The sequence below is a fragment of the Branchiostoma lanceolatum genome, chromosome 4 (assembly GCF_035083965.1).
Source record: "Branchiostoma lanceolatum isolate klBraLanc5 chromosome 4, klBraLanc5.hap2, whole genome shotgun sequence".
In the NCBI taxonomy this organism is placed as follows: domain Eukaryota; kingdom Metazoa; phylum Chordata; class Leptocardii; order Amphioxiformes; family Branchiostomatidae; genus Branchiostoma; species Branchiostoma lanceolatum.
The window spans coordinates 16,846,704-16,872,102 of record NC_089725.1 but is presented as its reverse complement, the minus strand read 5'-3'; the positions used below and the strand labels follow the sequence as shown (position 1 = coordinate 16,872,102).

Sequence of the window (25,399 nt, the reverse complement as noted above, 5' to 3'; positions counted from 1 at the left end):
AAAGTTCAGTAATTAGTACTAATTATGATCTTATCCATGGAAAAAAATACACGTTGATTTTAGTTCTATGTACAATGATGTAGATCTTTTATTGATATCGTATACTGCGAAACAGATTAATCTTTGCCATCGGCAACTGTTCAATATTTTGCAGAATTTTATTTTGTCAGCTGGTAAGCTGTTCAGGCTCTCACTTTTTACTTTATACATTTCACTTAATCATAACTACATTTACCATTGTTTAAATCTTATCATTTACACATCGCTCGCGTATGTTTCCATTTTGATAATAACTATATAGCGAGTAAAGCTTTAAGATTTCAAACTAGCACTCTCTCTCTCTCTCTCTCTCTCTCTCTCTTCTATTCTGAACAGACGGGATACACAGTAATTTGTCGGCACGTAAATCCAAAGCACAAACTCAACCGATGTTCAACGGTGTCCATCCGTCTAGGCATTGCTAGTCTTTATGAATTATAAAGAATAACATAGATAGAATCAACAAGAAAGAAATGATTAATTCATAAGAAATTCTGGATCAGGCCTAATTCAACTGCAGATGACTATCTATTGGGTGCCGTTGCACAGGTTTTACAAGGCACCACTGAGTCCTAGATTGAAAATGTGACGTAAATGTTAGCATGTGCATGTACATCTACGAACCTTAGGACGCATCTGTACTTGTGTAATGCTTCGGTCCCAATTGTGGCGGTGCCCGTCGGGGGTGTAGTCCCCGGCCGGGCCCCGAAGCCACAAATTTGTCCCGGTGGACTGCCGGGTGCCGGAGGGGTATCCCCGGTGCTCGCACGATTAGCTCAAGTCGTCTATTAGCTACCGGGTCCCGAGTTCAATTCAAGTCTTGAGTTAAATTGATTCGGGCCTACAAATATCCCGGTAACCGCAGGGTGTCCGGCGGGGCCGCGCAGGGGTCACGCCCGAAAGTGCCAAAAACGGCCCGGGAACTACCCGGCCAGGCTCCCTTTTCCAATTGGGACCGAAGCATTAGTTAAGTACAATGCACGACTTCCTGGAACGGTCTTCCCTCTGTCAGATGCCTGACTTGTAAGTATTACATTTCTGGATCCTCCTCTGGTTTCGACTGCATGAAATCGTCTTCTTCTTCGGACTCCGGCTCCAGGATGATGGGTTTGGGCTTGGGCGGAGGGGGCTCCGGCTTTTTCTTGGTGGCCTTCTTGTAGATCGGAATAGCCACCGCCACCAGGATAACCAGTATCACCACCACAATCAGGAACAGCAGACCGGGGTGGAGACTCTGACAGATCGACCCAGCACGCGGGACAGGGCACTCACACTGTAGTCGGTGCTCACTACAAAAAACAAATAAAAAGAGATTTCGTATGTATGATCTTCTAGAAAAGGATAGGTACTGTACAAATGATCTTCTAGAAAAGGATAGGTACTGTGCAAATGCAATATCGATATTATTTAAGAAAATCAAAAGTGAGCAACAAATGTGAACTTAACTTACCCGACAAAACAGATGCCGTCATTGATACAGGGGTCCTCCGGGCAGGTGTCGAAGTGCCACTTGCCCTCGTAGTGCACGGCGGCGTCCCACACATGCGACGTGCTGTTCCCGGGCGCCCAGTGCACCTCCAACGTCTCCAGAGACTCGATACTCAACAGCACGTCTGGATCCCAGCTGTTGAGCTGGTCTTCGTCTATTTCTAAATGGCGTAAGTTGTTAAGTGGCTTAAAGAGCTCATCGTCTGGATTTTTCACGCCGCTAAATTGAAGCAGGAGAGTTTGCAGGTTCCATTGATAACTAAAAGTGTCGCCAGGGAGGTTCGTCAGTTTGGGGTTATTAGCTAAATTTAAGGACTCCAGCCACTCAAGAGGCTCCAGCAGACCCTCCGGCAAGTTCATGTCCACGGCCCCTTCAAGGTTCAGAGTATCCAGTCGACCTAGCCCGCGAAAAGAATTGGGGTACAACTTGTCGAGGCTGTTACCTTGCAAGTACAGTTTGTCCAGAAATGTCACACCCACGAACAGGGACGGCTGGATCTCTTTCAAATTGTTCTCGCTGAGATCCAGGTATCCCAACGATCTGAAAGATTTAAAAGCGCCTTTCGGAATATGTGTCATATCGGGGTTTTGAACGATCTCTAGGATGATGACCTCTGCGGTGGAGATTCCTTGAAAAACGCTGGAGGGTAGAGTGTCCAGTCCATGTACCTTGATACGGGCTGATTCAGTGGTGCCGGGATATTCCTCCGGATACGTCGAGCCGGTACTCCAGAACTCGCATCGGAGGTGCCTGACCTTCGTTTCTAAGTAATAGTGCCATCGTTTGAGACAGACGCAGTAGCTCGGGCACGTGATCTCCCATGGCTCGGCATCGTCGGCTCTAGTAGGATGCGGCTTGGTCGGTAGGAGGCGCCTGCGGGCTGGCGGTGTTGGGGCAGGGGCGACCGGTTTGGCAACCACTGGTTGATCGGCGGTTGGCATGACCATTGCTGTGGTTGCAACTGGTTTCGCCAAAGGCATCAATGAGGTGGTCTGTGACGGGGTGGACACCGTAGGGAGAGCAGAGTTTACATCCAGCTCATCGACATCCTCCTGCGCTACATTTTGCCTGACGATCAGAAGGAGGTGATAGGCGGTTGCCAGGACCACAGCAGATGATGGCCACATGTTGTCAACTCTTGTGTATATCAATAACCTGAAAAACAAAATAACAGACCACTCGATAGTAAAGAACCCCAGTTTATTTGTTGACTACAAATACTACACAATCAGCACGGTGGTGGACAATTGTCCAATTAACCCTTTTTTAAAAAGAATTCGAAGGCGAGTTTCTGCTGCAAAGAACTTTGGTTTGTTTTAGGTTAACGAGCTTACAGGGGCAAACTTTCAGGAGATTTCATGTCAAATTCATCTTTGTCCGAACATTGCCCTTCATCCAGATAAAAGGGAAATCTGTTAGGCACGGTACCAAAGTAGAAGAGTCGGTAGTAATTTGCAGTTTGACCTTGAGTCAACTGAGAGGTCTCGTTTGTCCCTACATGTTGGCAATGTCAACATTACTACACGTCGGGAGGTATGTATTACCTCTGGCAACCTGTATCATCTTGCCCTGATGACGAGCTAGATATGTTACTGTACATCATTTTAGGTCATGATTATTTAGGATTTACTGTCGATTCAAACCCATCTCAGTGAAGATTCTATATCACTATGTTTGGTTCGGGCCTTATGCCTTTCAAAAGTGATACGAAATGGAAACGTTATCTAGCCGTGACATACCCCACTTGTGATGGTTCGATTCGTATCCATTCTGAATAAACCAGTAAGATTCGTACAACGAACTCCTTATGCTTACCTCAAAATCAGTATTCAGGGAGATATGAAATAAATAGTTCTTCCAAAAATATTCAACTGTGACCTCAGAGCACGTTGCTGCTCGTCGTTGCTACACGACAGCGCTGTCCGGGAACATCCGATAATGAGTATTGTAGCACTGCGGTACCCTCGTAATCGTGTAGAGGTCGCGTTTTGGACTTCAACTAATATTTATGGCTCTCATGCAGCACAACTTATAGCGGTTATCGCCCCCCTGTTGCCATTTTTCACACAGATCCACTTATGTTACCACTATAAAGGGACTCCCATCTATTTTATCCATGACACATTCATTCGACATGACCTGTGGGTGGCCGGTATGTTCTGATGTTCGTCATTCCCTATTGAACAAAGCGATGTCTCCAAGAAAAGGATAAAAAGGTGGCCCTCATGTCATAAAAACGGACGAATTTTCCTCAAATTGGCCGTTTTCCGCCATTTTCATCAAAAAAATATGATCACTGACTTTCCAGAAAACGTGGCACTAAAAGTTTATACTTTTACTCATTGGAGATACATAAAGACATGTAAGAGCCTATCTGGCGTTTTATGGGAATGACACGAGTTTTACATGTCTCCGGAATGACTCTCAAGACATTCTTAATCGAATGACCTGTGACCACTCTAATGACCTAGTATCAAGAGAGAAAACAAGCAGCTAACTGAGTCCGCACGGAATCATTATGGATTATCAGATTTCAAACGCACTTACCGGTATAGGACCGAGGTTGTGCAAAGGCTAGGTGTCGTGTAGAACCGAGGTTGTGCAAAGACTAGGTGTCGGCAAACCTAGAAGCCAGGCCGCTGGAGAAAGCGGAGCTTACTTAGACATCGTCAGCCATGTCCGAGCATGGATTCCTCCGCTGACACACCGAAACCAGAATACCCCGGGTCCCAGGTCGGGTGCTAACATTTCTACGGCGGCCAAATATAACTCAGCCACTCTGTATATTCTTGGACAGACATTTCACACTTTCTCTTGCCACCCCGAGCGCCCCCGCCCCCAGTTCAACCTCTGGTCCTGATCTGATGCCTTTACTTATGGTTAACGTAATATCTCTCAATTCTTTGTGATAAAAACAACGCAAAGTGGTGGAGACTAAACGCTATGAAGTATGCATTGGCTCAGCCGTAGACGTCATTATGTATCTTATGAAAACATAGCTGACATGATTTTCATAGCTCTGTTCGCCCCGCCCCGACTAGTAGTCTCCACCAGGCTTCTTTGGTTACTAAAAAATAGTAAAACTTTGCCAAATAGGGTGAAGACATTACCAGAGGAGTTGGCTGGTCATAGAGTTACAGATTTTTCAGCCTGGCGAACTCCTATGGGAAATGATTCACCCTATTTGACCAATATCAGCTGTTGTTTTTCAAATATCCTAAGAAGCCTGATGGAGGCTAATCCATGAATCCAGGATGTCGTCTGCTACGGACGCGAGGTCAAAGTTGAACCATGCCCGTCCAGCGCGGTGCATTGTGGGTGTGGGACGTGGTGCGAGTTGACGTGGCCATCTTTGCTCCGGTTCTGAGCTGTTCGGCGGAACCGGGGACATTTTCACCATTATCTGGCGTGCCAGCTCACGAGATTTTGAATTCTTATAAGATAGAGAACCTGGATTTACGTTTAGACCATGCTGACCAAGTTTGAGACCAAGTCGGCGCGAGTGAAGGGTGAGTTGAGTTCCTTTCGATGTTGGCGTTAGATGAATGGGGGAGGGGGGTATAAATTTATTAAGTTCGATACAGGTGTGTATCTTTTCTGACGTCTTCTTGGGCAAAGGAATGCGTTTCTTACAGTTTTAACAAGTCTTCCGTACAAACCTACCTTATCTTGCCTTAAACAGTATAAAGAATGTGGTGGTACAGATAAGTTTGATCAATGAAAACCCATTTTTGAGTTTTGCTACGCCATCAGTGCGGCGTATTCATAAATTTGGGAGTGTGGTTGTTGATGACGAATATATGTTCGCAGGTTTGGCTTTCCACCCGAAGCGGCCATGGATCCTCGCCAGTCTGCACAATGGGGTCATCCAGCTCTGGGACTACCGCATGTGCACTCTCATCGACAAGTTCGACGAGCATGATGGTAAGAGACACACCCTTAAAAGTTTGGACTGAGGACGTTAACATGGAAAGACATGTACCTTCCTGTTTCTTTTTTTTTTAACGTGATAGACTTGTGGTATAATAAAAGAATAATCTTACTGCATTTGAATTGTTTGCCATTGATGTGTGTGCCAGTCATCGAGAATGTTGCCTTTTCTCCCTTCCCCAGGACCTGTCCGAGGTATCAGCTTCCATCAGCAGCAGCCTCTGTTTGTGTCTGGAGGGGATGACTACAAAATTAAGGTATTTTTCGATAATTTTCTGCGAACATTTCCTTTCTGTGTAGCAGTGTAACGTATTAAAATTGCTTAAGATAAACTTGTGCAGATTTAGTTAAAATCAGTAAAAAGTTATCACTTCCCAAAGGGTAGGCCACCCGTCATACTTTTTCCCATGAGGTCTGAATAACAGTACTGTGCATCGATTCAATAGACTGTGATCCAAGGCCTTTGGAGATTTTAAGTCGACAAAAGCTGACACGACTTCGTCTTTCCCTTCCAGGTTTGGAACTACAAGCAGCGCCGGTGCCTCTTTACTTTGCTGGGCCATTTGGACTATATCCGGACAACTTTCTTCCACCATGTATGTCCTTCACTCTTACATTGTACATGTAATGCAACACAGTAAAAGCATACGATACGGTCGAGTAGATACTAAGAAATTTAGAAATAAGCATCTTGATCCATTGCTGAGTTCATGGTTATAATATTTACTGCTGTAACTGAATGACTAAAGATTGAGCATTCTGTCCTACACATACTATTAGAGTTCTTGAAACTATCTATATGAAGAAATATGATAACAAGTAGAATATGGGAAATCAATTTTTTTTTTCTTTCTTTCTTTCTCTACAGGAATACCCATGGATCATCAGTGCTTCAGATGACCAGACCATTCGAGTCTGGAACTGGCAGTCCCGGACCTGCATATGGTGAGCCAATATTTGTTTGATTTTCACAGAACAACAGTCTCTGACTAGTGCATGTCACAGTATAGAGACGAATCAAACAAAAATTGTGACAAATGTAATTAGGGCTTGGTTTTAATTTCATAAATGATTACATACCACTTTACCAGATGCTCCAATAGGTCTTTATGGCATATTTCCATGCTGGACCTGTATTAAATTCAAAAGTTTTGCAATCATTTTGAGAATGACTTGATCTGGAGGATTGATAGGTCTATTGATCCTTCTTATTTTGAAAACTGTATTTGACTCCCTTTGTTTTTTACAGTGTGCTGACAGGACATAACCACTACGTGATGTGTGCCCAGTTCCATCCCAGTGAAGACATGGTGGTGTCTGCCTCTCTGGATCAGACTGTCCGTGTCTGGGACATAGCTGGTAGGAACAAGATAGCCCAGCATCCCTGGACACTGCACTGCTATCCTGGCATCCCTAGTCCTAAAGTGGGAATCTAAGAATGATGTAGAAAATAGACAGTTCAGTGAATCCCACTCTATTGGATGGATGCACAGGATGCTATGGAGCAGTTGAAGGGGAAGACTTAGATCTGTCCCCACTCCACAAAATCAGTCCTGTAGAAAAGCACAGCTAAACTTCACTCTTACTGTTATTATTTTATCTAGCACTGTTTTTGGTTTTGTTTCCACTGTCCTAGCTGAGCACATTTTTATTTATTTTCATCATTATATCTACAAACAAAGCTGGCAGAGTACCATCCTGAACATTAGATTTGGACTTTGGGAAACTATGAAATGTTCAGAGGTTATCCAAAATGATAAAAATTCCTAAATTGAAATCCACGAAGATTGAAAAAAACTATTATTTACTTCTTTGCATCTTCATGCAAACAAACATCTGCCAGCTCTGGTCTTCTTCATTTTTTTTCCTTTCACAGCTGTTCCTCCAGCGGGTGTTCAGTGGTAAGGGGTCTTATGTGAGAAAATCATTGTGTTACATTGTCAATGTGTACACTGGTCTAGGATTACGGAAGAAGAACGTGGCACCAGGACCAGGTGGCGTGGAACACCGGCCTGACAACACACCAGATCTCTTCGGGACCTCCGATGCAGTTGTGAAGCATGTCTTGGAGGTAATGATGAACTTTACTAGGTCCACCTTTGCTTAGTTTCAACTTTTGATAATAGATACCAACAGAAAAAAGTTTTCGGACATTTGATTTCTTATTAAAATGCGTACCTCATGTCTTCACCCCCAACTCTTTCAGATTAGACTGACACGAGATACTTTTGTTAATGCAAAGTTTGTACATTGTTAAGAAACTGATTTTGTTCCACAGGGCCATGACCGTGGGGTGAACTGGGCAGCCTTCCACCCGTCCATGCCCCTGATTGTGTCCGGTGCTGATGACAGGCAAGTCAAGCTGTGGAGAATGAACGGTGAGTCTGGGCATACACTGGCAGTGAAATAATGTGATTAAAGATGAACAAGTACTCTGCGTAAATGGAAAGACAAAACTAAACAGAACAAACCTCCTCTGTCCCACTGTTGAAGTACTGTACTACAGTGATGATTGCTGCATTAAAGGACATTCTGAAGTAACTGTTTGGTACCCAATTCCATTTTGGTTACAGAGTTAGGCAGCAGGGAGAAGGTTAAGTGTTACAAGAATGATAGATGTGTAGGTATGTAATGTGTTTATTGCATCTACACTAATGTTTTTTTGCACTCCTCTATTCCTCAGAGTCCAAGGCCTGGGAAGTGGACACCTGTCGTGGCCACTACAACAACGTGTCATGTTGTCTGTTCCACCCCCGACAGGAGCTCATCCTCAGTAACTCTGAGGACAAGAGTATCAGGGTCTGGGATATGTCCAAGAGGTAGGAGTTGGCCAGTTGCATTCCATTGTTGTCTGTTTTGTAATGAACCACAAAGGATTTGAATATTCTTGACGGTGTATTACTGGTTTTGTTTTGGTAGCCTTGTAATGTAGCATACTGTGTTAACTGTAAGTGCATGTGTGTAATTAGTAATTAACATTTTCATACCATTCAAATCAACCAGAATGTAAGAAACCAAAAAGAGTATGAAGATGTAGTTCAGATCTAGACCAGACTTGCTTACTTTTCCTGCACTTTCCTTTATCCATGGCTCTGGTTTCATTGATAGTTAATGTCCTCAGTCTCTGATTCTTCTGGATAGTTCCTCTTGTCTTCCATGCCCTAACTTATTGAACCACAATTTTGTTTACTGCTGCCTAGTAGTGGAAAGAGAGGACAAAGGTTTGATATTGCTCTGTGGAGCCTTCTGTGTCTTCTCTTGCAAGTTCTGTGAAATGGGCAGCTGACAAAAACTTTGCCTATGTATTTCTGATTGGCATAAGAAAACAAGCCTGAGATTGTTTGTTGATCAGTCTGTTTTTGTACTGGCTCATTCAATCTATCAATAATGTTTAAAATTTTGCAAACAGTGTAGGCTTCAAATTTCTATTGAAGTGGAGCAATTAAGATCATGTGTTGCTAAAAAAGTTGGCCCGGTCACAAATGTGATTGTTGTGTTGTTTCTCTGTATGGGTATGTAAAACAGTTCTTTGAATGTGAGTGGGCTACTACCACAGTGCAATATCAAGTATAAGCAAGTCATACCGGTGTACCTTATTTCTTGTCACCTTCATCTTTCTGTAAGTTTTTGATGTTTGCATGGCCTTTTGCAGTTTTCTACCAAGTGACCACTGAAATGCGTTTCCCTCTCCTGCGACGGTGCTGTAGGTTGATGAGTGTGTGCTGATGTCATTGATGTGTTGTTTCTGCAGGACGGCTGTACAGACCTTCCGTCGTGACCATGACAGATTCTGGGTGATGGCTGCCCACCCCTCTCTCAACATCTTTGCAGCAGGTAGGTTCTATATGGCGCTGTAGGTCATGCAATATTTACAGCCTACTATGAAATGTTTGCTGCTGTCAAATGTAGTGATGTTATTTCAAAAAGTAGCCATTTGTTGATCAAGAGTATAGAGTCTGGATAGCCCTTTATCTGTTACTTATGAAATCAAATTTTCCTGACTAAATTGTGGGATATGTTTGTCTTGTGTCAGGTCACGACAGTGGGATGGTGATCTTCAAGCTGGAGCGAGAGCGTCCTGCCTACGCTACAAACGGGAACATCCTGTACTATGTGAAGGAGCGCTACCTGAGGCAACTGGACTTCAACTCCTCCAAGGATGTGGCCGTCATGCAGCTGAGAAGGTAATGAAACATTTGACATGTAGGAATTATAACTTTTTGTGTTTCCGTCTTACCGTATCGTTTGGAATGTCATCATCATATGTTATAATGATTAACTTGGTATGTAAGTGGACTCCAGATAAAATAGGGGTTCTTTATGTGACACTAATAGAGATCTAAATGAAACAAACAAACAAACTCATTGCCCCTATTTCAGTGGTTCCAAACACCCAGTGTACAGCATGTCCCACAACCCTGCTGAAAACGCAGTTCTCCTGACCACCCGCACCCCCAACGTGGAGAACAGCACGTATGACTTGTACGCCATTCCCAAGGACACGGATTCCTCCAGCCCCGATGCACCAGAGGGCAAACGCTCGTCTGGTCTGCGCGCCGTGTGGGTGGCACGGAACAGGTTTGCTGTTCTGGACAGGACACATACGGTAGGTTCTTCCACCATACAACTCCAATGAAAATGGTAAATTCTGCTGCATTTGGATGTTCCATTGCCAACTTGGATATATGCTAGGAAAACATTAATTTGATTTGCATTGAATGGTTCTCTAGCCAAGTGGCTCTCAGATGACGTCATCTGTCCTTGAAATGCAATTACTATAGATTGCAGAGCTCTTTGTTTCCATGCTGCACTAGAACTGCATATGACACAAACTGTGTTTTTTTTACATGTTAGATCTTGATCAAGAACCTGAAGAATGAGATCACTAAGAAGGTGCAGGTGCCCAACTGTGACGATGTGTTCTATGCTGGTACTGGGATGTTGCTGCTGAGGGATGCAGACAGCATGACTCTCTTTGATGTGCAGCAGAAGAGGTCAGTGCTTCTTTGTTCCTCGTATACTCCTGTAAGGCTCCCAGTAGCTAGTGAACATTCTCTTTTTGTCTTGTATGTGTAGAGTGCTGATCAGACTTGTTGATTGAAGCAGTTTCATTAAAATTAAAAGAAGGCGTCAAAATATTTATAGATGGCTTATGATTTCAGAAAAGTTGAAGTCTTTCTTACGTACACAGTGGTAGAATTTTTGTTGTAAGTTTCTTTGTAGCATTAATAGAATACAGCAAGCGCAATGATAATGAGCCATGTGAAGGCTTACCATATGACTTGTTTGTCCCATCAGAACCCTGGGCACTGTTCGTGTCTCCAAGGTCAAGTACGTTATCTGGTCCAACGACATGTCTCACGTGGCTCTTCTCAGCAAGCATGGTGAGTCACACTTGATGTTTTGAGATGAACTAAGAAATAAGATGGAGTAACTAATGTTATACATGTCTTTTATACAATCAATTTGCTATCAGCATTTTGGATCATTTGTTGTGTTCTTATTTCTTTAATATGCTATACATAGTTTTCAGTCTTGTATTGCTTTTGTAGCAACACCATTTGTTCGTAAATGTTCCTGAGTTTGTATGTCATTTAATATCTATTTCGCCATTATGTTACTTGGATATTTTCTTCTTGACAATGTGTGACTAGGAATATGTTAGGATTACAGCCAGTGTTGTTTTTACAGTGATTGCTATCTGCAACCGCAAACTGGAAAGCCTGTGCACCATCCACGAGAACGTCCGTGTGAAAAGTGGAGCTTGGGATGAGAGTGGGGTCTTCATCTATACCACATCCAATCACATCAAATATGCCATCACAAATGGGTAGGTTCTTTACATGTACACTTAAGTATGATATTTCAATAAGGGAAAAAGATTTGTTTGTTTTCATGCACTCATCTCAGCCACATGATAGTTGTCTAGATACAGTGACAAACAAATGGAGCAACATGCTTTTGGACAGGGGTCTAGTGAAAGAACTTATATAGTTCTGTTACCCCTGTCCAGTTACCTCTGTAACAAAGGTTTAATAAATAAATAAATAAACATGAATGAACAGCACCACTGTTATGACACACCTACTAACCTTGATGCTTGATTACTGGTCAAACATGAAGGTAGGTGTGCTTAGAAGTTTGCATATAGACTACAGTTAGACTAGTATTGATAGCCAGTGGACAGCTCATGAAGTGTAGAACTAATGGTGATGTTGACATGTGTTTGTGTGTAGTGACTATGGAATCATCCGTACCCTGGACCTGCCCATCTACATCACCCGTGTGAAGGGCAGCAGTGTGTACTGCCTGGACAGGGACTGTCGCCCACGTGTCCTCAGTATCGACCCCACGGAGTACAGGTTCAAACTGGCTCTCATCAACAGGAAATATGATGAGGTACGAACATGGTCTTTCCATGAATCAAGTGTTGTGTGAGATTTCTTTCCAAGAATTAGCAGTGTTTTCTGACTTTTCACACAATGGTACCTTGAAAGGTACTTGCAATTATGCAGAAGGCATAGTGTTCCTACAGGGCATGAAACCTTGCAAGCTAAACCGACCCATCTTTATTTGCGACAGGTTCTGCACATGGTACGGAATGCCAAGCTGGTGGGTCAGTCCATCATTGCCTACCTGCAAAAGAAGGGGTACCCAGAGGTAGCCCTGCACTTTGTCAAGGACGAGAAGACCCGCTTTGGACTGGCTTTGGAATGTGGCAACATTGAGGTATCATACCATACTGGACTGATATTTCTGTTATGATGTACTAGTAAATCCATTTTTAGTTAGCTGTTTGTGTGATTCTCATTTTGACATTCATTTCATAGTTGAGAAATGTGGACAGTTTTTTAGTTGTTACCTCATTCTGCATGCTCCATGATGCATCATTTTGTGAGAAACTTACTGTTTATGTCTGATCTTTAGGTTGCCCTTGAGGCTGCCAAGGCCCTTGATGACAAGAGCTGTTGGAACCGTCTGGGTGAGATGGCCCTGCTGCAGGGGAACCACCAGGTGGTGGAGATGGCCTACCAGAGAACCAAGAACTTTGACAAGCTGTCCTTCCTCTATCTCATCACAGGCAACCTGGACAAGCTGCGCAAGATGATGAAGATTGGTGAGTGGTGGTGGATCTCAAATAAATCATCTCAGATGCTTCCTTTTTACTTCTACAGATTCTTAAGTATGTACATGTAATGTCTAAAACTTTTGTCTTAGATGGGGTTACTTGAAATTAGTTAGATTTAACCAGGTGTTCTTGTTGCATGTAACATTTGATGTTGTACTGGGCTTGTACTCATGTTGTGTTACTCACCACTTCTGTGCAGCTGAGATTAGGAAGGACACCAGTGGACACTACCAGAATGCCCTGTTCCTGGGGGATGTCGCTGAGAGGACAAAAATTCTACGTGCCTGTGGACAGAGTAAGTGACTTCCTCAAAGTGGATCCTTTATACACAGTACCTCTCCATTGTTCAGTAGTAGAAGTAGTACATAGGCTCTTACGAAATATTATCCTTGCAGAATTTTGCCCATGATTTGGAACCGTATTGTGAAAGAATTTGAGTTGATATACATTAAGGCTGTTGCTTGGTTTGTTTCCTGTAGAGTCATTAGCATACCTGACAGCTGCCACCCACGGACTGGAGGAGGAAGCCGATGCCATTCGTGAGACCTTTGACCCTGAAAAGGACAAGGTAAACCAAATATATGAATGATTAAACTTTATTGCTCGACAATTGTACATGGTACAATGTATGGCAAAAATGACAAAAGAATCAATGCAATGAATGCTAGACTAGTCTCCTGTCTATTCTAAAAAAACTATGACTACAATAGTCTGTATAACGCAAACTCCAGCTGTCCGGGGGTTTCTCTCCCCTCCCCGTGGAGTTTGTGCTCTGGTTGCTCTAAGCCGGGAGAACTGTTATCAAAAATGGTAACACCAATCATAGGGCAGGATTTCAGCTAGGCTCCCATTGCCATAGAAACCACCTAGTTAGCCTGTCTGTTAGCTGTCAAACCTGGCACCACAGGCAGACGGGGAGGAAGGGACGGGGGAAATGAGATCCAGATGTTGGAAGGGGTGAGAAATGAGATGTATCCAAGCCTGTTAAAAGGGTTTTTAAACCTACTTAGTTTATCTGTTCCTTTAGAGGCAGACAATGTCAGTTTCTCCCACATCAAAAACCAAGTTTGACAATCCAACAAGAAAAGACTTGACTGCCGAAAAATGTACAGAGAAACGGCCTGTGAAACTCTCTTCCTACCACCTGTAGATCAGACATCTGCAGCTGTCAATCACTGGATAGCAACAGCAATAGATCCTTAGCAACTAGAGTCGGGCCTGGGCAGGCAGCCCTGTGGGCTGATGACGGCTGCATAAATTATCCATATTTAGAAAGGAGGATTCCCTTGAGTTAACGGCCCTAGCCATCAAGCTCTTGGGTTGCGTGGCGGTTACAGGGCGGCAAACGGTCACAGGAGGCTTGATTGAATTCAGGCTATGACTACAAGAATATGGACGTAAATGGCATACTGACATAATGTACATTAAACTTTTCTGTCTGTTACAATACATTCTCTCTTTTGTAAAGCGCTACATGTGTATTGGACTAAGTACGTAGATATGGTGTCTGGGCAAGACATAAGTAGATTGAGAATGTCTGTGTTTATGAGTGCTCAGCCACGAATGTATTAAGTTGTATGTAATAGCCTATTAACAGTAACAGTAGCTATTTTTAATAGGAAATAACTAGTATGTTACATGAGCACCTTGTGATACCATTTGGTCCCTCACCCTGTAGCTGCCTGAGGTGGATTCCAGTGCCAAGCTCATGGCCCCACCGCCGCCTTGTCTACAGTGGGAGACCAACTGGCCTCTCCTGACAGTCACTAAGGGCTTCTTTGAGAGCGCCATGACCCAGAAGGGCAAGGCATTGGCAGCAGAACATGAGATAGAGGATGTGGCTGGGGGAGCCTGGGGAGACGATGCAGAACTCATCATTGATGATGGTACGTTTGGTAGAAGTCCCTTGGTCTGCCTTATCAGGTTTTTTGACTAAGATTAAGATCGGTCCACATTGCTCAAAAATTGTTATTCCAACAGACATTAGAGCTGCATGCAGATATCTAAGAGATGATAAGAATGGTATATGAGTGCATCTGTAACACACCTGACTGTCATATTTGTGGTCCCAGATGGTGGTTGGGGCACGACCGGTGAGGGTCTGGATGAGGAGGGGCTGGGTGGAGATGGGGAGGATGCAGGATGGGATGTGGGAGATGAGGACCTGGAACTGCCTGCTGACTTGGTAAGACATGATATATATGACATTCAGATTCATCACTATTCTAAAAGCGTGTAAAAGTAGTAGATTGATTTACATGGCAAATACAAATAACAGGAACATCAAGTTTCATACATCTTAAGAGTGAGTGCAGATAGCACTATTGCATGTGGATGTCTTGATACAAAAGAAAGAGAACATCTCAGTGCTGACCAATTGTTGCATTGTTCCTCAAAGGATGTTGGACCAGGCCCAGCCATGGGAGGAGATGAGGAGGGCTACTTTGTCCCGCCCAACAAGGGTGTGAGCCAGGGGCAGGTGTGGTGCAACAACTCCCAGCTTCCTGTGGACCACATCTTAGCTGGATCCTTCGAAACTGCCTTCAGGGTGAGTTACAGCAGCTCACATACAGTAGCAATAGCTCTTATTCACTTTGTACTGCCCTACCAACATACATGTACATACAACATCAAATAGTAACAGCAGAATGTTGAACTTTCTGGCATTATGTGTCTGATGTTTGTGAATAAGACTTGTGTTTTGTTCTGTCCAGTTGCTGCATGATCAGGTGGGAGTTGTGGACTTCTCCACTTACCAGAACCTGTTCATGTTGACCATGGCTCGTGCTCGCACCGCGTACATCGGAGTTCCATCGCTGCCCAACCTGTTTGGCTATCCACACCGAAACTGGTGAGTCTTTTATATCATTCAGCCTAAGTTGATGTGATATTTATGACATGAATCATTTTTTTCTATTGTGGAATGTATGAAACTGCACAAAAGATAGATGACATTTCGAATCAGTCTCTGTGCTAAACAGCACATTTACCTAACAGCTTCAGATGACTCAAATGTAGATCGTCCCAGAGTAGTTCATTTTTCACATGCCTGTAGTTCACCCCAGTCACCCCAAAAACTTGATGTTTTGCTGTGTAGGAAAGAATCAGGTGCGCGTGCTGGCATGGCGGCAGTAGGTCTGAAGTTGAACGACCTGGTGCAGAGACTACAGCAATGCTACCAGCTGACGACGGGTGGGAAGTTCCAAGAGGCAGCGGAACGTTTCCGCAGCCTCCTGCTGAGTGTGCCGCTCCTGGTGGTGGAGAACAAACAGGAAATATCAGAGGTAAGATAACTCTATCAAACTCTAAGCTTAAGTAAGTCAGGAAGAACTAAGATATGGATTTATCATGTTATGTTGAACAGTATCCCTACTTTTTGATGTTGATAAAAAAAACCTAATACTATAAGTGCTACAAATGTACAATCGACAGCTCTAACTCTAAAGTTTAAGTCAGAAAAACTTGAGATTTAAGGTGTGGATTTTTCATCCTATGTAGAACAATATCCCTACTCGTTGATGCTGATGAAAATCTGGTAATATGGGTGCTACAATTTACAAATGTACAATTGACAACATTGAAATTTTCAACACCAATTGTTCACTTCTGATACATACCCATGTGATCTCTGTAAATGTGCTTCATTTATTTTTGGCGGATCTCTGTTAATCCAGGCACAGCAGCTGCTTGCCATCTGCAAGGAGTACATCATAGGCCTCTCCATGGAGATCTCCCGCAAGGAGCAGCCCAAGGCAACCCTGGACAACCAGAAACGCATCTGTGAGGTCAGACATCTCTGTTGTCTCGTCAAGCACCACCTTGTACTGTAGCCATCATCTCAGCTTCAACTGGTCTGTGTTGAATGGAAGAGTATAGTGACATGTTCTGTAATGTGAAAAGATGCTGACTTTAGCAAAGGTCCGAGGAAAACCTTCAATCTCACCATGCCATGGCTCAATCTACAGACCATCAATAAAGCATGGAGTAGGGTCAGTAGATCTACATTCAACATCATTCTCATTTGTTAATGTTGTCTTGTTTAACCACTGTTTCTTACCCCCTTAGATGGCAGCATACTTCACCCACACCCAGCTGCAGCCCATTCACCTCATCCTCACCCTGAGGACAGCCCTCAATCTGTTCTTCAAGCTCAAGAATTTCAAGACAGCTGCATCGTTTGCCAGAAGACTGTTGGAGCTGGGTCCCAAACCTGAGGTGGCACAGCAGGTAGGCATGTTTGTCTTCATTAAATTTCCTTTCATTGTGCACTAGGAAAGTTCACAGTTACAGTTTTTCAGCCATTATCTTGATGTCTTACCAGTAAACAACTTATCCCAGGCAATATTTTGAAGCTCATTGCATCACTGTTCTTTACAGTACCTTTTGATATAAACTTTTCCTTTAGACACGGAAGATTCTTCAGGCCTGTGAGAAGAACCTGACTGATACGCATGAGCTGGAGTACGACCAACACAACCCGTTTGACATCTGTGCATCTACATACAAGCCAATCTACAGGTACGTTCAATAGTTTGCATCATTTATATGCTGCTTGATGAAGTTACTTGTAAGTTGTTATGTAGCATGGACATTTTGTAGGCTGTGGTTGCCCTCCTTCAGAAGCAAAATGAAATGCTGTAGGCCACATCACAATTTCTGACTTGTGTTTTCTCCTCACCCTACAGAGGGAAGCCAGTTGAGAAATGTCCCCTGTGTGGGGCATGTTACCAGCCACAGCTCAAGGGGTCCGTCTGTACCGTCTGCAAGGTAAGAATAGTTTCATCTGCTGTGTGTGGGTAGCATTCATAAGTCAGGACAGGTCACAGCTGTCCTCTTTAGAAATCTCTGCAACATTGTTACTTGCGGATTACTGATGTTAATGTTGGCCTCAAGCTAAATACATGTAGTTGTCTATATATGTACAGCAAAGATCCCACTCGTTTGCAAACCTTACCACAGAAACCTTGTCTGCTTCTAAAATGTTGTTCTAAATCTCTGTTTCTTTCCCTGTCCAGGTTTCAGAGATTGGCAAGGACTGCATAGGACTTCGTATCAGCCAGATCCAGTTCAGATAAATGTCATACACTGGTAGCACATGTTCATCCTAATGATAGTACTATAGACACAAGCCTTTTGTTTACAGTAAGATGAGGTTCCATGGAGATGCAACTGTACTATGTATATGCTTGCACAAAGAATAGAGCTAAGAGGTCTACTGCCGACAGCAAAGGCTTGTCTTTGTATGGATTCATTGCTTGAAAGTATGTTAAAAATGGGGCTGTCAGAACTGTCAGGAACTCATGTACACTGCATGTGGACTTGGCACCACTTCTTGTTTCATCATCCTTGGAAGCTGTACTGCAGAATGTTATACCGGTAGTGTTGTCATGGTAGTTACCTGGTGTTAATAAGACTTGCTAGAGAAAAATTAGATGGGGATAACATGTTTATTTCTAGCCACTTACTGTGCTCTTCTACTTTGACTAGACATATTTGTCAGCTATGCTATGATTTATCAAGTGCAAAAAATAGAGCAAAAACACAATTAGAAATTCCAGTCTTTCACTCTGTCAGCTTTTTTATTTCATATTGCAACAGGTGGCCTTTGTATATCGATGGTTGTGACTCATACATGTGGCAGTTCAATTCCAAGAGTGGCTTTAGTTCTTTGTGGCGTTTTCACCTCTTGGAATTTCACTGCTTTAACATCAGAACTTTGCTATACTATTAATTTGTGTCAACATTCCAAATGAAAAGCAGATTGCAGTTCTAGAAGTGATACCTGTATTGTGCAGAGGCACTATTCCTCTAGAATTTAAGAGTATTCAGCTGTTAGTATATGTCAGTGCATGACAAAAGTAATCAGTGTCAACCCACATTAACAATGTATCTTCATATCAAATAGAATCAAGAAATAAAGTTCTTGATAAAACAGTTGCTTCTTGTATTCTTTTCTTGGTTAGTCATTGACGACTTGACTCTAAATAGACATTCATCATCATCATCACAGACATTGCCTGCCTGTAGGCTGCAATGAAGACAGTAATTGAGCATATCCTTCACCAATTTAGATGCAGTGTCTCATCATCGCAAGAATCACCCGAAAATAGGTCAGATGGTAACTAAACCTATGTTGTATCCTTTACTGGGCCAACAGTTGAACTCCACCTCTTCCTAACAGTATGTTACAGAATGTAAATGCCAGCTGTGAATACCACATCATAAATCTTACATATTCGGCATAACATGGGTGTCAATACATTGAATTTAGTACATAACATTGCAATGAACAGAGACAACCTTACTGCATTACTACAACCGCAGAAGCCACACATGACTGCTTTTTGATGAGTGCTAACATCCAGTTTCATTCTCTGATGCCTAATCATCGCAATTTGCCAATTTCCATTCTCGCTGTTGTATGTTATAAACCAACTCCAATGTTCTGACCACCGATTCCCAAAAGAGGCTGGACAGGTAGTGAGAGCTATTGGTTGTATCCAGCTTCTCTGCAGCCCCCTTCCTCTCTCTCTCTCTCTGTTTTCAGCCATGCTCTCGTTCCTCCTGGCATCTGCTTCCCTGGAGGGCAAAGCTAGCTGTCGCTTTGTTGGTGTCATCTCACATTAGTCCAGCCTTCAGGTCAGCAGTCGGCTGTACTCTGCCATCAGGTTGGACTTCCTCACACCCTCCCATGTCCTGGCAGCATAGTGGAACCTAGGAGAAAAACAGAGAAGGCGTTTACTGAACTACATAATGAAAGGTTTGAATGTTAGGACAAAACAATCATGAATGGGAAGCAAGAAAAGAACATGGCTGTCACCAAAATCATCCTGGGGAAGATGTGTCAATCTTTCTCTCAAACAACCCTTAACGGTCGATCAGGGCTTTCTCAAGATTTATATGATATAGATCAATAAAGGCAAAAACAACAACTTTTCACTGCTAGCAGGGGAGACACTGTCTTGAATGATTCTTTGGAACTTGGACCAGCGCCAGACTAACAATTCCAGCATGTCCGCAGAACGTAATGTGTATATGGTATATAGTCTGCTATTCAACCCTATTATGGCTGTCGAGTCTCCTTGTCCTCTTTGCATCAGAGTAACGGCCATTGCATAAGCTATCTCTTTGGACACACTACATGAACAGAACCTATATATGAGATATTAACCTTAAATATGTGAACACGACCATTAAAGCTTACGTTCTGCATACATGCTAGCAATTCCTGCCTTACCAGTTTTTTTCGGTGAGAGAGTGGTGGGTGAGAGGAGTCCTCGGCACAGAGAAGATCTGGTTCCTGAAGGAGTCTGTTAGAGCCTGTGGGCTGGGGTGACCCTGATAGTCGGGCACCAGGCTCAGGACTGAGGTCATTCCTGTGGTATGCAAGTGTTAGGAAGAAGTTGGGTCTCTTTTAAAATGTATGGCCATAGACCTAGTATGAGTCTTACTTCCGACAAAAAAACGTATTTCTAGCATATGCTGTAAGCTAGGTCACCAGCTGAACTGTACACTACACTACTTAGCCACTGGTTTAATAGGTTGTGATAACAAGCTTACACAACTGCAGCAAAGACACCTCAGGAAGCATGATTCTTCATTACTATACAATAGTAACAGCAAATCAAAAAGATTGTACCCATTAGATACTCTGCACACTTACCGTTCACCTTGCCATTCTGCTTAGCTGGTTTGTGTGGGAAGTCAGGGAAGAGGAACAGGCTAACATCTCCACTTGGGCTCTTCTGACGAGCTGGCATCAGTCCATTCACACTCATGGACACCGCATTCTTGTATCTGTAAGTGTAGAATGTTACAGTTGGGTGATTACTGTACAATCATGAATGGTATGGTCTAAAGGCTAAAGGCAGATTGGTCATTGATTGGGTGACTGACAATTTATCCACTTTTTTTTTGGTTTAGCTATTCAGCACACACAGCCAGGGCTGCCCAACTGTACTATTTTGACATGGGCAGCGTTACAAGCTATAACAATGTTTTAAGTACATGTACATAAAAACTATTCTATGTAAATGGCTACTGACGATGATAGACAAACACAAACAAAGTACTAGTAATTTACTTGGAATTTTGACTTCAGACCAAATGGATACAAACATGACTCTGACCTCATACTGGCATGCTGCAGCAGCCTGTCCACTGTGGTCTTCATGGCCTGGACCCTGCTGGGCTGGAAGTCCTCCCGTGTGGCCCTGTTCTGGACAAACACCACGGCTGGGAAGTAGTCTCCCTGCTCATCTAACGACCCACTGGAGGAGGGGGTGTCGTGGCTGGGGGCTGGGGTGGGAGGCTTCAACATCTCCGCCGTCTGCAGGAATCTGGTATGAAGGAGGGAAAGAACACTTGTTAGGTGTGGGGAAAGACCAAATCAGACGTCAGCTTTATTGTAAAAACAATCTTCATGAATTGAAAAATATGCAATAAGCAACTTTCATTGTCACGAATCTATTTTTCTGTCAATAGGACAAAAACAATTACATAAAAAAGAAAAAGAAAATAAGCAAATGATATTGAGATCAAAGAAATTCCATAGTCTTGAATTAGTTGTCCAAACAATGTGAACACTTTCATTCAGAATCGAATTGGAAAATAAAAAAGGGATCCAATTTGTTGAGGATCCTCTCACCAGTTTGACTATGATACAAAGATGAAGCAGCCCCCACCTGTACAAGTTGAGGTCGGTGAACCAGTCCTGTACCACCACCACCACGTGGCACACCGTCATGAGGAAGGCCGTGAGCTGCAGGGACAGCACCTCCGCCCAGTTCTCTGCCAGACCCACCTCAGGAGGCAGCTTCCTGTCATGGTGGATCAGCTGGTCCAGGACTGATGCACTCAGGATAGGCTGTTTTACACACATACACAGCACAATGTTACAGGCTTCAGATACAGAGTACATAGAAAGGTATTCCTTGCAATAAAACAAATTCCATCTTGGCTATACTACCAGTTTAACCAAAAAGGTCTTATCAAGAGACGTCTTGTTAGCCTCATGATAAAACCCCATTTATGTATATCCTGCTCAACAAGATCACATTACCTTTTACCTGGACCTACTGTACACCTACATATCTTTCATGATTTATACTTGTCCTGACCTGTGTGTCAATGAGGATGATCCTCTCAGGAGTAACAAACAGGTCCACCCCTACTGTCTGGTGTCCTGCTGTCTCTAACGTTTCTTCTGACTGTGGTTTGAACACAAAGCTCCTGCAGCAAAGGTTGGAGAGTTTACAATAAGTCTAGAAGTGCCAAGTGTCATCTTCAAAATCATGTCAATCAGACTGCAGACTTACCTGCTAATTTGAGTATGACATTTTGAAGGTTATTTGCAATGTAGTGAAATGTTCATCACAATAAAACTTGAATAACTTGGAGTCAAAAACAACAACTCGTCTTGTTACCTGCTTATGATGAACAATGCAATCAAAAAATCCTGATGAATCATTACTATCATGTACTAAAGTCTGTACCTGTTAGATTGTTCTGGATGGTTCCCTGCTAGTAGTGACAGGATGGTAGACTTGCCCACACCTTCCATCCCAACCACACCAACCACCAGGAAGTCTGTCTGGTCCAGCAACATCTAAACATGGAGAATGGACACTGATGAATCACAGATATAGAAATTATCCATCAATTCCTGAAAATCATATAGAGAGTCCATGAATGTACTGAAGGTATATGTAGGTAACAAACAACAGTTTTAACCATGATAGTGAACCAAAATGTCAAACTCCAACACAATGCCGAATTCAGACTCACATCTATGCCACTGTCACACCAGTTCAGACTGTCGTCCACCAGTTTGACAGGCTGGGTCATCTCTGGTGGGGGGGCCAGTCGTGTCTGGCTGCCTGGGATGGGGATATAGGACAAAAATGTAGGAAGGTATTTTGGCACAATGAGTGTTGACATTGTGGAGATACAGTTCAACATCTGACTGTTATTTAGTAAAAAATCACATTACAAAGAAGTTCCCTTTATTACGCTTGAATGATTACTATTTGACAGATACTTTTGATGACTCACAAGTTTACTTCATGCTAGATATGGGTGGTACTTCTTAACCTTCTCCCTGCTGCCTAAATCTGTAACCAATAGGGTGCAAAACGGCTACTTCAGTGTGCTAAATGCTAAATAGTAACTGTTAACATCATAGTTTCATTCCTTTGGTAGTTCTAAAAATCAGAAGATGATTTGCAGGAGAATGTTATCTTGTTCATTCAATGAAAATAATCAATGACAAAATTCACACCTCATGGAACCTTTGCCTAAAATGATCAAAAGAAAAACATATTTCATGCCTGCCTACACTGAACATTTAGAAGGGAGTAAACTCTATTATACAGTAGGTACTAACTCTCATTGAAGGCTGCAACCGATGACACATTACGCTGGATCTGATAGGTTGGCTGTTGGGTGGGCTGGCCACGACCACTCTGGTCCCCATGGAAACCATCACTGGGAGCAACCTTGAAGTCAGCAGAAGGAAAGGAAATTTTCTTTTTACCTTACGTAAATCTCAAACAAAGACGTTCACTACCAACAAAATTATCATTACAGTTACTCCTGATGAGGTGGTCGTGACAACGATTCGAAGATTACTGTTTATTACTTGTCCATCACATGACTATTTTGATCCTCTTTAGACGTCAAAAAAATACTGTCGCCAGAGATATCTTGACGATAACAGTCGCACGACCATTAAATCGTCGCCAATCTAAAGCAGGCCTAAAACAAATCCCATCACGGACCTGTGCAGCAGCTGTGCCAGACGTGGCGATGCCGGTACTCTGGGAGGAGGAGGCAGACGACGTGTCCTCCCTGGGTTTGATCAGGACGATGGGTTTACTGTCTGATGAACCGCTGCCACTGGTGCTGGAGTCTCGGTTCTGTGAGGAATGGACATATTTCTTTATATAAGAAAACAAGTCAAATCTTAACTTGACACTGTCAAGTTGACAGTCATCTGACTACTGTTGAAATACATTGGCAAGGTAACATAGCAAGATGTTACCAGTATATGTCTTGTTGTGTCTACTGGTCCTTTGCTTTGGAGGATAGGTAAAGATTGCATTCTATTGGCATAACAGTTATATTTATTCATTGTTTACCTTCTCAGTGTGAGGTTTGGCTAAGATGATGGGAGCTTTGATGGTGCCACTACCACTGGGACCACTGGCACTGTTGTCCTTATCTTTCTCCTGGAATACAACATGAAGACATTGTTACAGTTTGTAATAAAAGCTTTGATTTCCTGTCAATGAGTAGTCATCTCGGGGGAGATTTCTGTTCACAAGCACGATCACGAAGGAAGCATAATTTCACATCCATTCGATTCCTTTAAATACAGCAAGGAGGTTTAGCAAATATACAAATGTAACGTTAACTGCCTCCTTTGTCAGTACTGGACAACCAGTACGGAAGTGTTCGTCAGAACAGGAGCTCCAGTACTGAGACTTTCTCAGTACTGGACTTCCTGTACTGGACAGCTTCAGTACTGGGAACCCTCCTGTCAGGACTGGAAACCGAGTGCTGAGACTCTAAGTTAGTCTAACGAGTGTCTAACGTTATTTTCAGGGCTTAGTCAACCTCAGTAAACTTTCACAGTAGACTAGATAACTTTTTAGATTCCCATGTATTTCCATGTGCTTGTTTGTCTGCAATTAGCCTTTGGGCATGAACTTGCAATAAAGTTATTATTATTATCATTTAAATGTACAGACAACTATTATATATAAAATCTAAAACTGTCCAGGCGGTCCAAACAAAATCCTTGCCAGTACTAATAGAACATGAGTACAGGACGCCCAGTTCCGAAATAATTTGAGGTCTCGGCTTCCAGTACTGAAGAGTCACTATTTACTGGTAAATCCAGTACGGAACCCGTTACATCCGTAAATCGGCACTCGGTTATCCAGTGCTGAATGACCTCCGCACTGGGTAACCAGTACCGAATGACCGTTGACCTAGCCGGAACGCAAATCCGTACTGGAACCCGAGTGCCGAGAGGAGTTCAGCTCTGGAACCCGAGTACCGAAACAAATTCAGTTCTGGACGTCCAGTGCTGACGAAGCTTCGGTACTGGAATAAAGCCGTTCCGTACTGGAATTCTTGTACGGAACTTCCTTCCGTACTGGGGGCCGAGTATCGGCGGCATTTTCTCCACGGGTTCCGTACTGGGCGCCCAGTAAGGAGCCGGTTACATCTGTATATTTGCGGTGGTTTATTAAACCTCCTTGAATACCCGACTCCTTGGTCTGGTCTCCCTCCCCTCCCGACCCCCTCCACCTCTCCTGCGGCTCCTCCGCCGACCGCGATCACCTCCGTGGGAGGAGGACTGGCTCCCCGTGTGCTCAGACATCAGAATTACCTCTACAAGCTCCGCACATGCATCAAATAACCTAATCTAAGCGAAGACCATCAATGAATCCATGCGTTTTTCCACAGAGTGGGCGGCCATGTTGCAGATGTTGCTTTAGTGCGACGAGTTCAATATTTTGCAGGGGGATGTGTAGGCAAAAAATACTACGAAAACGAATGGACAAATATAACATTATATCACTATCAAGTTTTAACATGTCATAATTGAATTAAGAATTCCCTAACGCACTATTGGCAATATCTTTCTTAGAGTTTTATATCTAATTCACGAAGAAATACATTGGCACCTCCTGGACTACACCAATGTTTATTCTTTGCACCTATCAATGGGGACATCTGGCGGTTAACAGCAGCTCTGCAGCATTCAGCCAACATTTTCCTGTAATCATATTTTCAGCCGCTAG

At 43.2% G+C, this 25,399-nt stretch overlaps 3 protein-coding genes across 4 annotated transcripts; 1 reads left to right on the top strand and 2 right to left on the bottom strand.

The window, feature by feature from the left end:
* Positions 1 to 458: 458 nt before the first annotated feature.
* Positions 459 to 4,373, bottom strand: LOC136432954 (leucine-rich repeat-containing G-protein coupled receptor 5A-like). The gene is made up of 3 exons (XM_066424636.1): positions 4,076 to 4,373; positions 1,490 to 2,683; positions 459 to 1,328 (listed from the first exon to the last, which is right to left on the bottom strand). The coding sequence occupies exons 2-3, from the start codon at positions 2,653 to 2,655 to the stop codon at positions 1,070 to 1,072; spliced, it is 1,425 nt and encodes a 474-aa protein (XP_066280733.1). The 5' UTR covers positions 2,656 to 2,683; positions 4,076 to 4,373; the 3' UTR covers positions 459 to 1,069.
* A 463-nt stretch (positions 4,374 to 4,836) lies between these two features.
* LOC136432946 (coatomer subunit alpha-like) lies at positions 4,837 to 18,521 on the top strand. 2 transcript variants are annotated; one of them, XM_066424617.1, is made up of 30 exons: positions 4,837 to 5,037; positions 5,339 to 5,452; positions 5,642 to 5,715; positions 5,974 to 6,054; positions 6,327 to 6,403; positions 6,708 to 6,817; positions 7,420 to 7,529; positions 7,737 to 7,836; positions 8,142 to 8,277; positions 9,210 to 9,292; positions 9,492 to 9,642; positions 9,839 to 10,064; positions 10,313 to 10,452; positions 10,757 to 10,842; positions 11,150 to 11,288; positions 11,695 to 11,857; positions 12,041 to 12,187; positions 12,386 to 12,575; positions 12,787 to 12,882; positions 13,067 to 13,155; positions 14,266 to 14,473; positions 14,660 to 14,772; positions 14,986 to 15,135; positions 15,302 to 15,438; positions 15,685 to 15,871; positions 16,262 to 16,372; positions 16,653 to 16,814; positions 16,993 to 17,105; positions 17,273 to 17,354; positions 17,603 to 18,521. In XM_066424617.1, exons 1-30 carry the CDS (start codon positions 4,998 to 5,000, stop codon positions 17,660 to 17,662), a joined length of 3,675 nt encoding a protein of 1,224 aa, XP_066280714.1. In that variant the 5' UTR covers positions 4,837 to 4,997; the 3' UTR covers positions 17,663 to 18,521. The 2 variants fall into 2 exon arrangements, with proteins under 2 accessions (XP_066280714.1, XP_066280712.1); XM_066424615.1 differs by having other exon boundaries at positions 6,708 to 6,819; positions 7,416 to 7,529.
* Positions 18,148 to 25,113, bottom strand: LOC136432948 (nonsense-mediated mRNA decay factor SMG9-like). The gene is made up of 12 exons (XM_066424623.1): positions 24,859 to 25,113; positions 23,726 to 23,815; positions 23,366 to 23,503; positions 22,972 to 23,083; positions 22,374 to 22,465; positions 22,082 to 22,194; positions 21,707 to 21,818; positions 21,272 to 21,453; positions 20,717 to 20,926; positions 20,251 to 20,384; positions 19,825 to 19,963; positions 18,148 to 19,301 (listed from the first exon to the last, which is right to left on the bottom strand). Exons 1-12 carry the CDS (start codon positions 24,973 to 24,975, stop codon positions 19,223 to 19,225), a joined length of 1,518 nt encoding a protein of 505 aa, XP_066280720.1. The 5' UTR covers positions 24,976 to 25,113; the 3' UTR covers positions 18,148 to 19,222.
* Positions 25,114 to 25,399: the final 286 nt, after the last annotated feature.

Excerpts from the sequence above, each read along its gene's own strand:
- LOC136432946 (XM_066424615.1), top strand. The coding sequence starts at position 4,998 with ATGCTGACCAAGTTTGAGACCAAGTCGGCGCGAGTGAAGG. Across the intron at positions 12,188-12,385 it reads TGGAATGTGGCAACATTGAG|GTTGCCCTTGAGGCTGCCAA; the intron begins GTATCATACCAT and ends TCTGATCTTTAG. Across the intron at positions 15,872-16,261 it reads ACAAACAGGAAATATCAGAG|GCACAGCAGCTGCTTGCCAT; the intron begins GTAAGATAACTC and ends CTGTTAATCCAG.
- LOC136432948 (XM_066424623.1), bottom strand. The coding sequence starts at position 24,975 with ATGTCTGAGCACACGGGGAGCCAGTCCTCCTCCCACGGAGGTGATCGC. Across the intron at positions 23,084-23,365 it reads CTGGCACAGCTGCTGCACAG|GTTGCTCCCAGTGATGGTTT; the intron begins GTCCGTGATGGG and ends GCTGACTTCAAG. Across the intron at positions 21,454-21,706 it reads TCATCCTCATTGACACACAG|CCTATCCTGAGTGCATCAGT; the intron begins GTCAGGACAAGT and ends TGTGTAAAACAG.
- LOC136432954 (XM_066424636.1), bottom strand. The coding sequence starts at position 2,655 with ATGTGGCCATCATCTGCTGTGGTCCTGGCAACCGCCTATCACCTCCTT. Across the intron at positions 1,329-1,489 it reads GACGGCATCTGTTTTGTCGG|TGAGCACCGACTACAGTGTG; the intron begins GTAAGTTAAGTT and ends TGTTTTTTGTAG.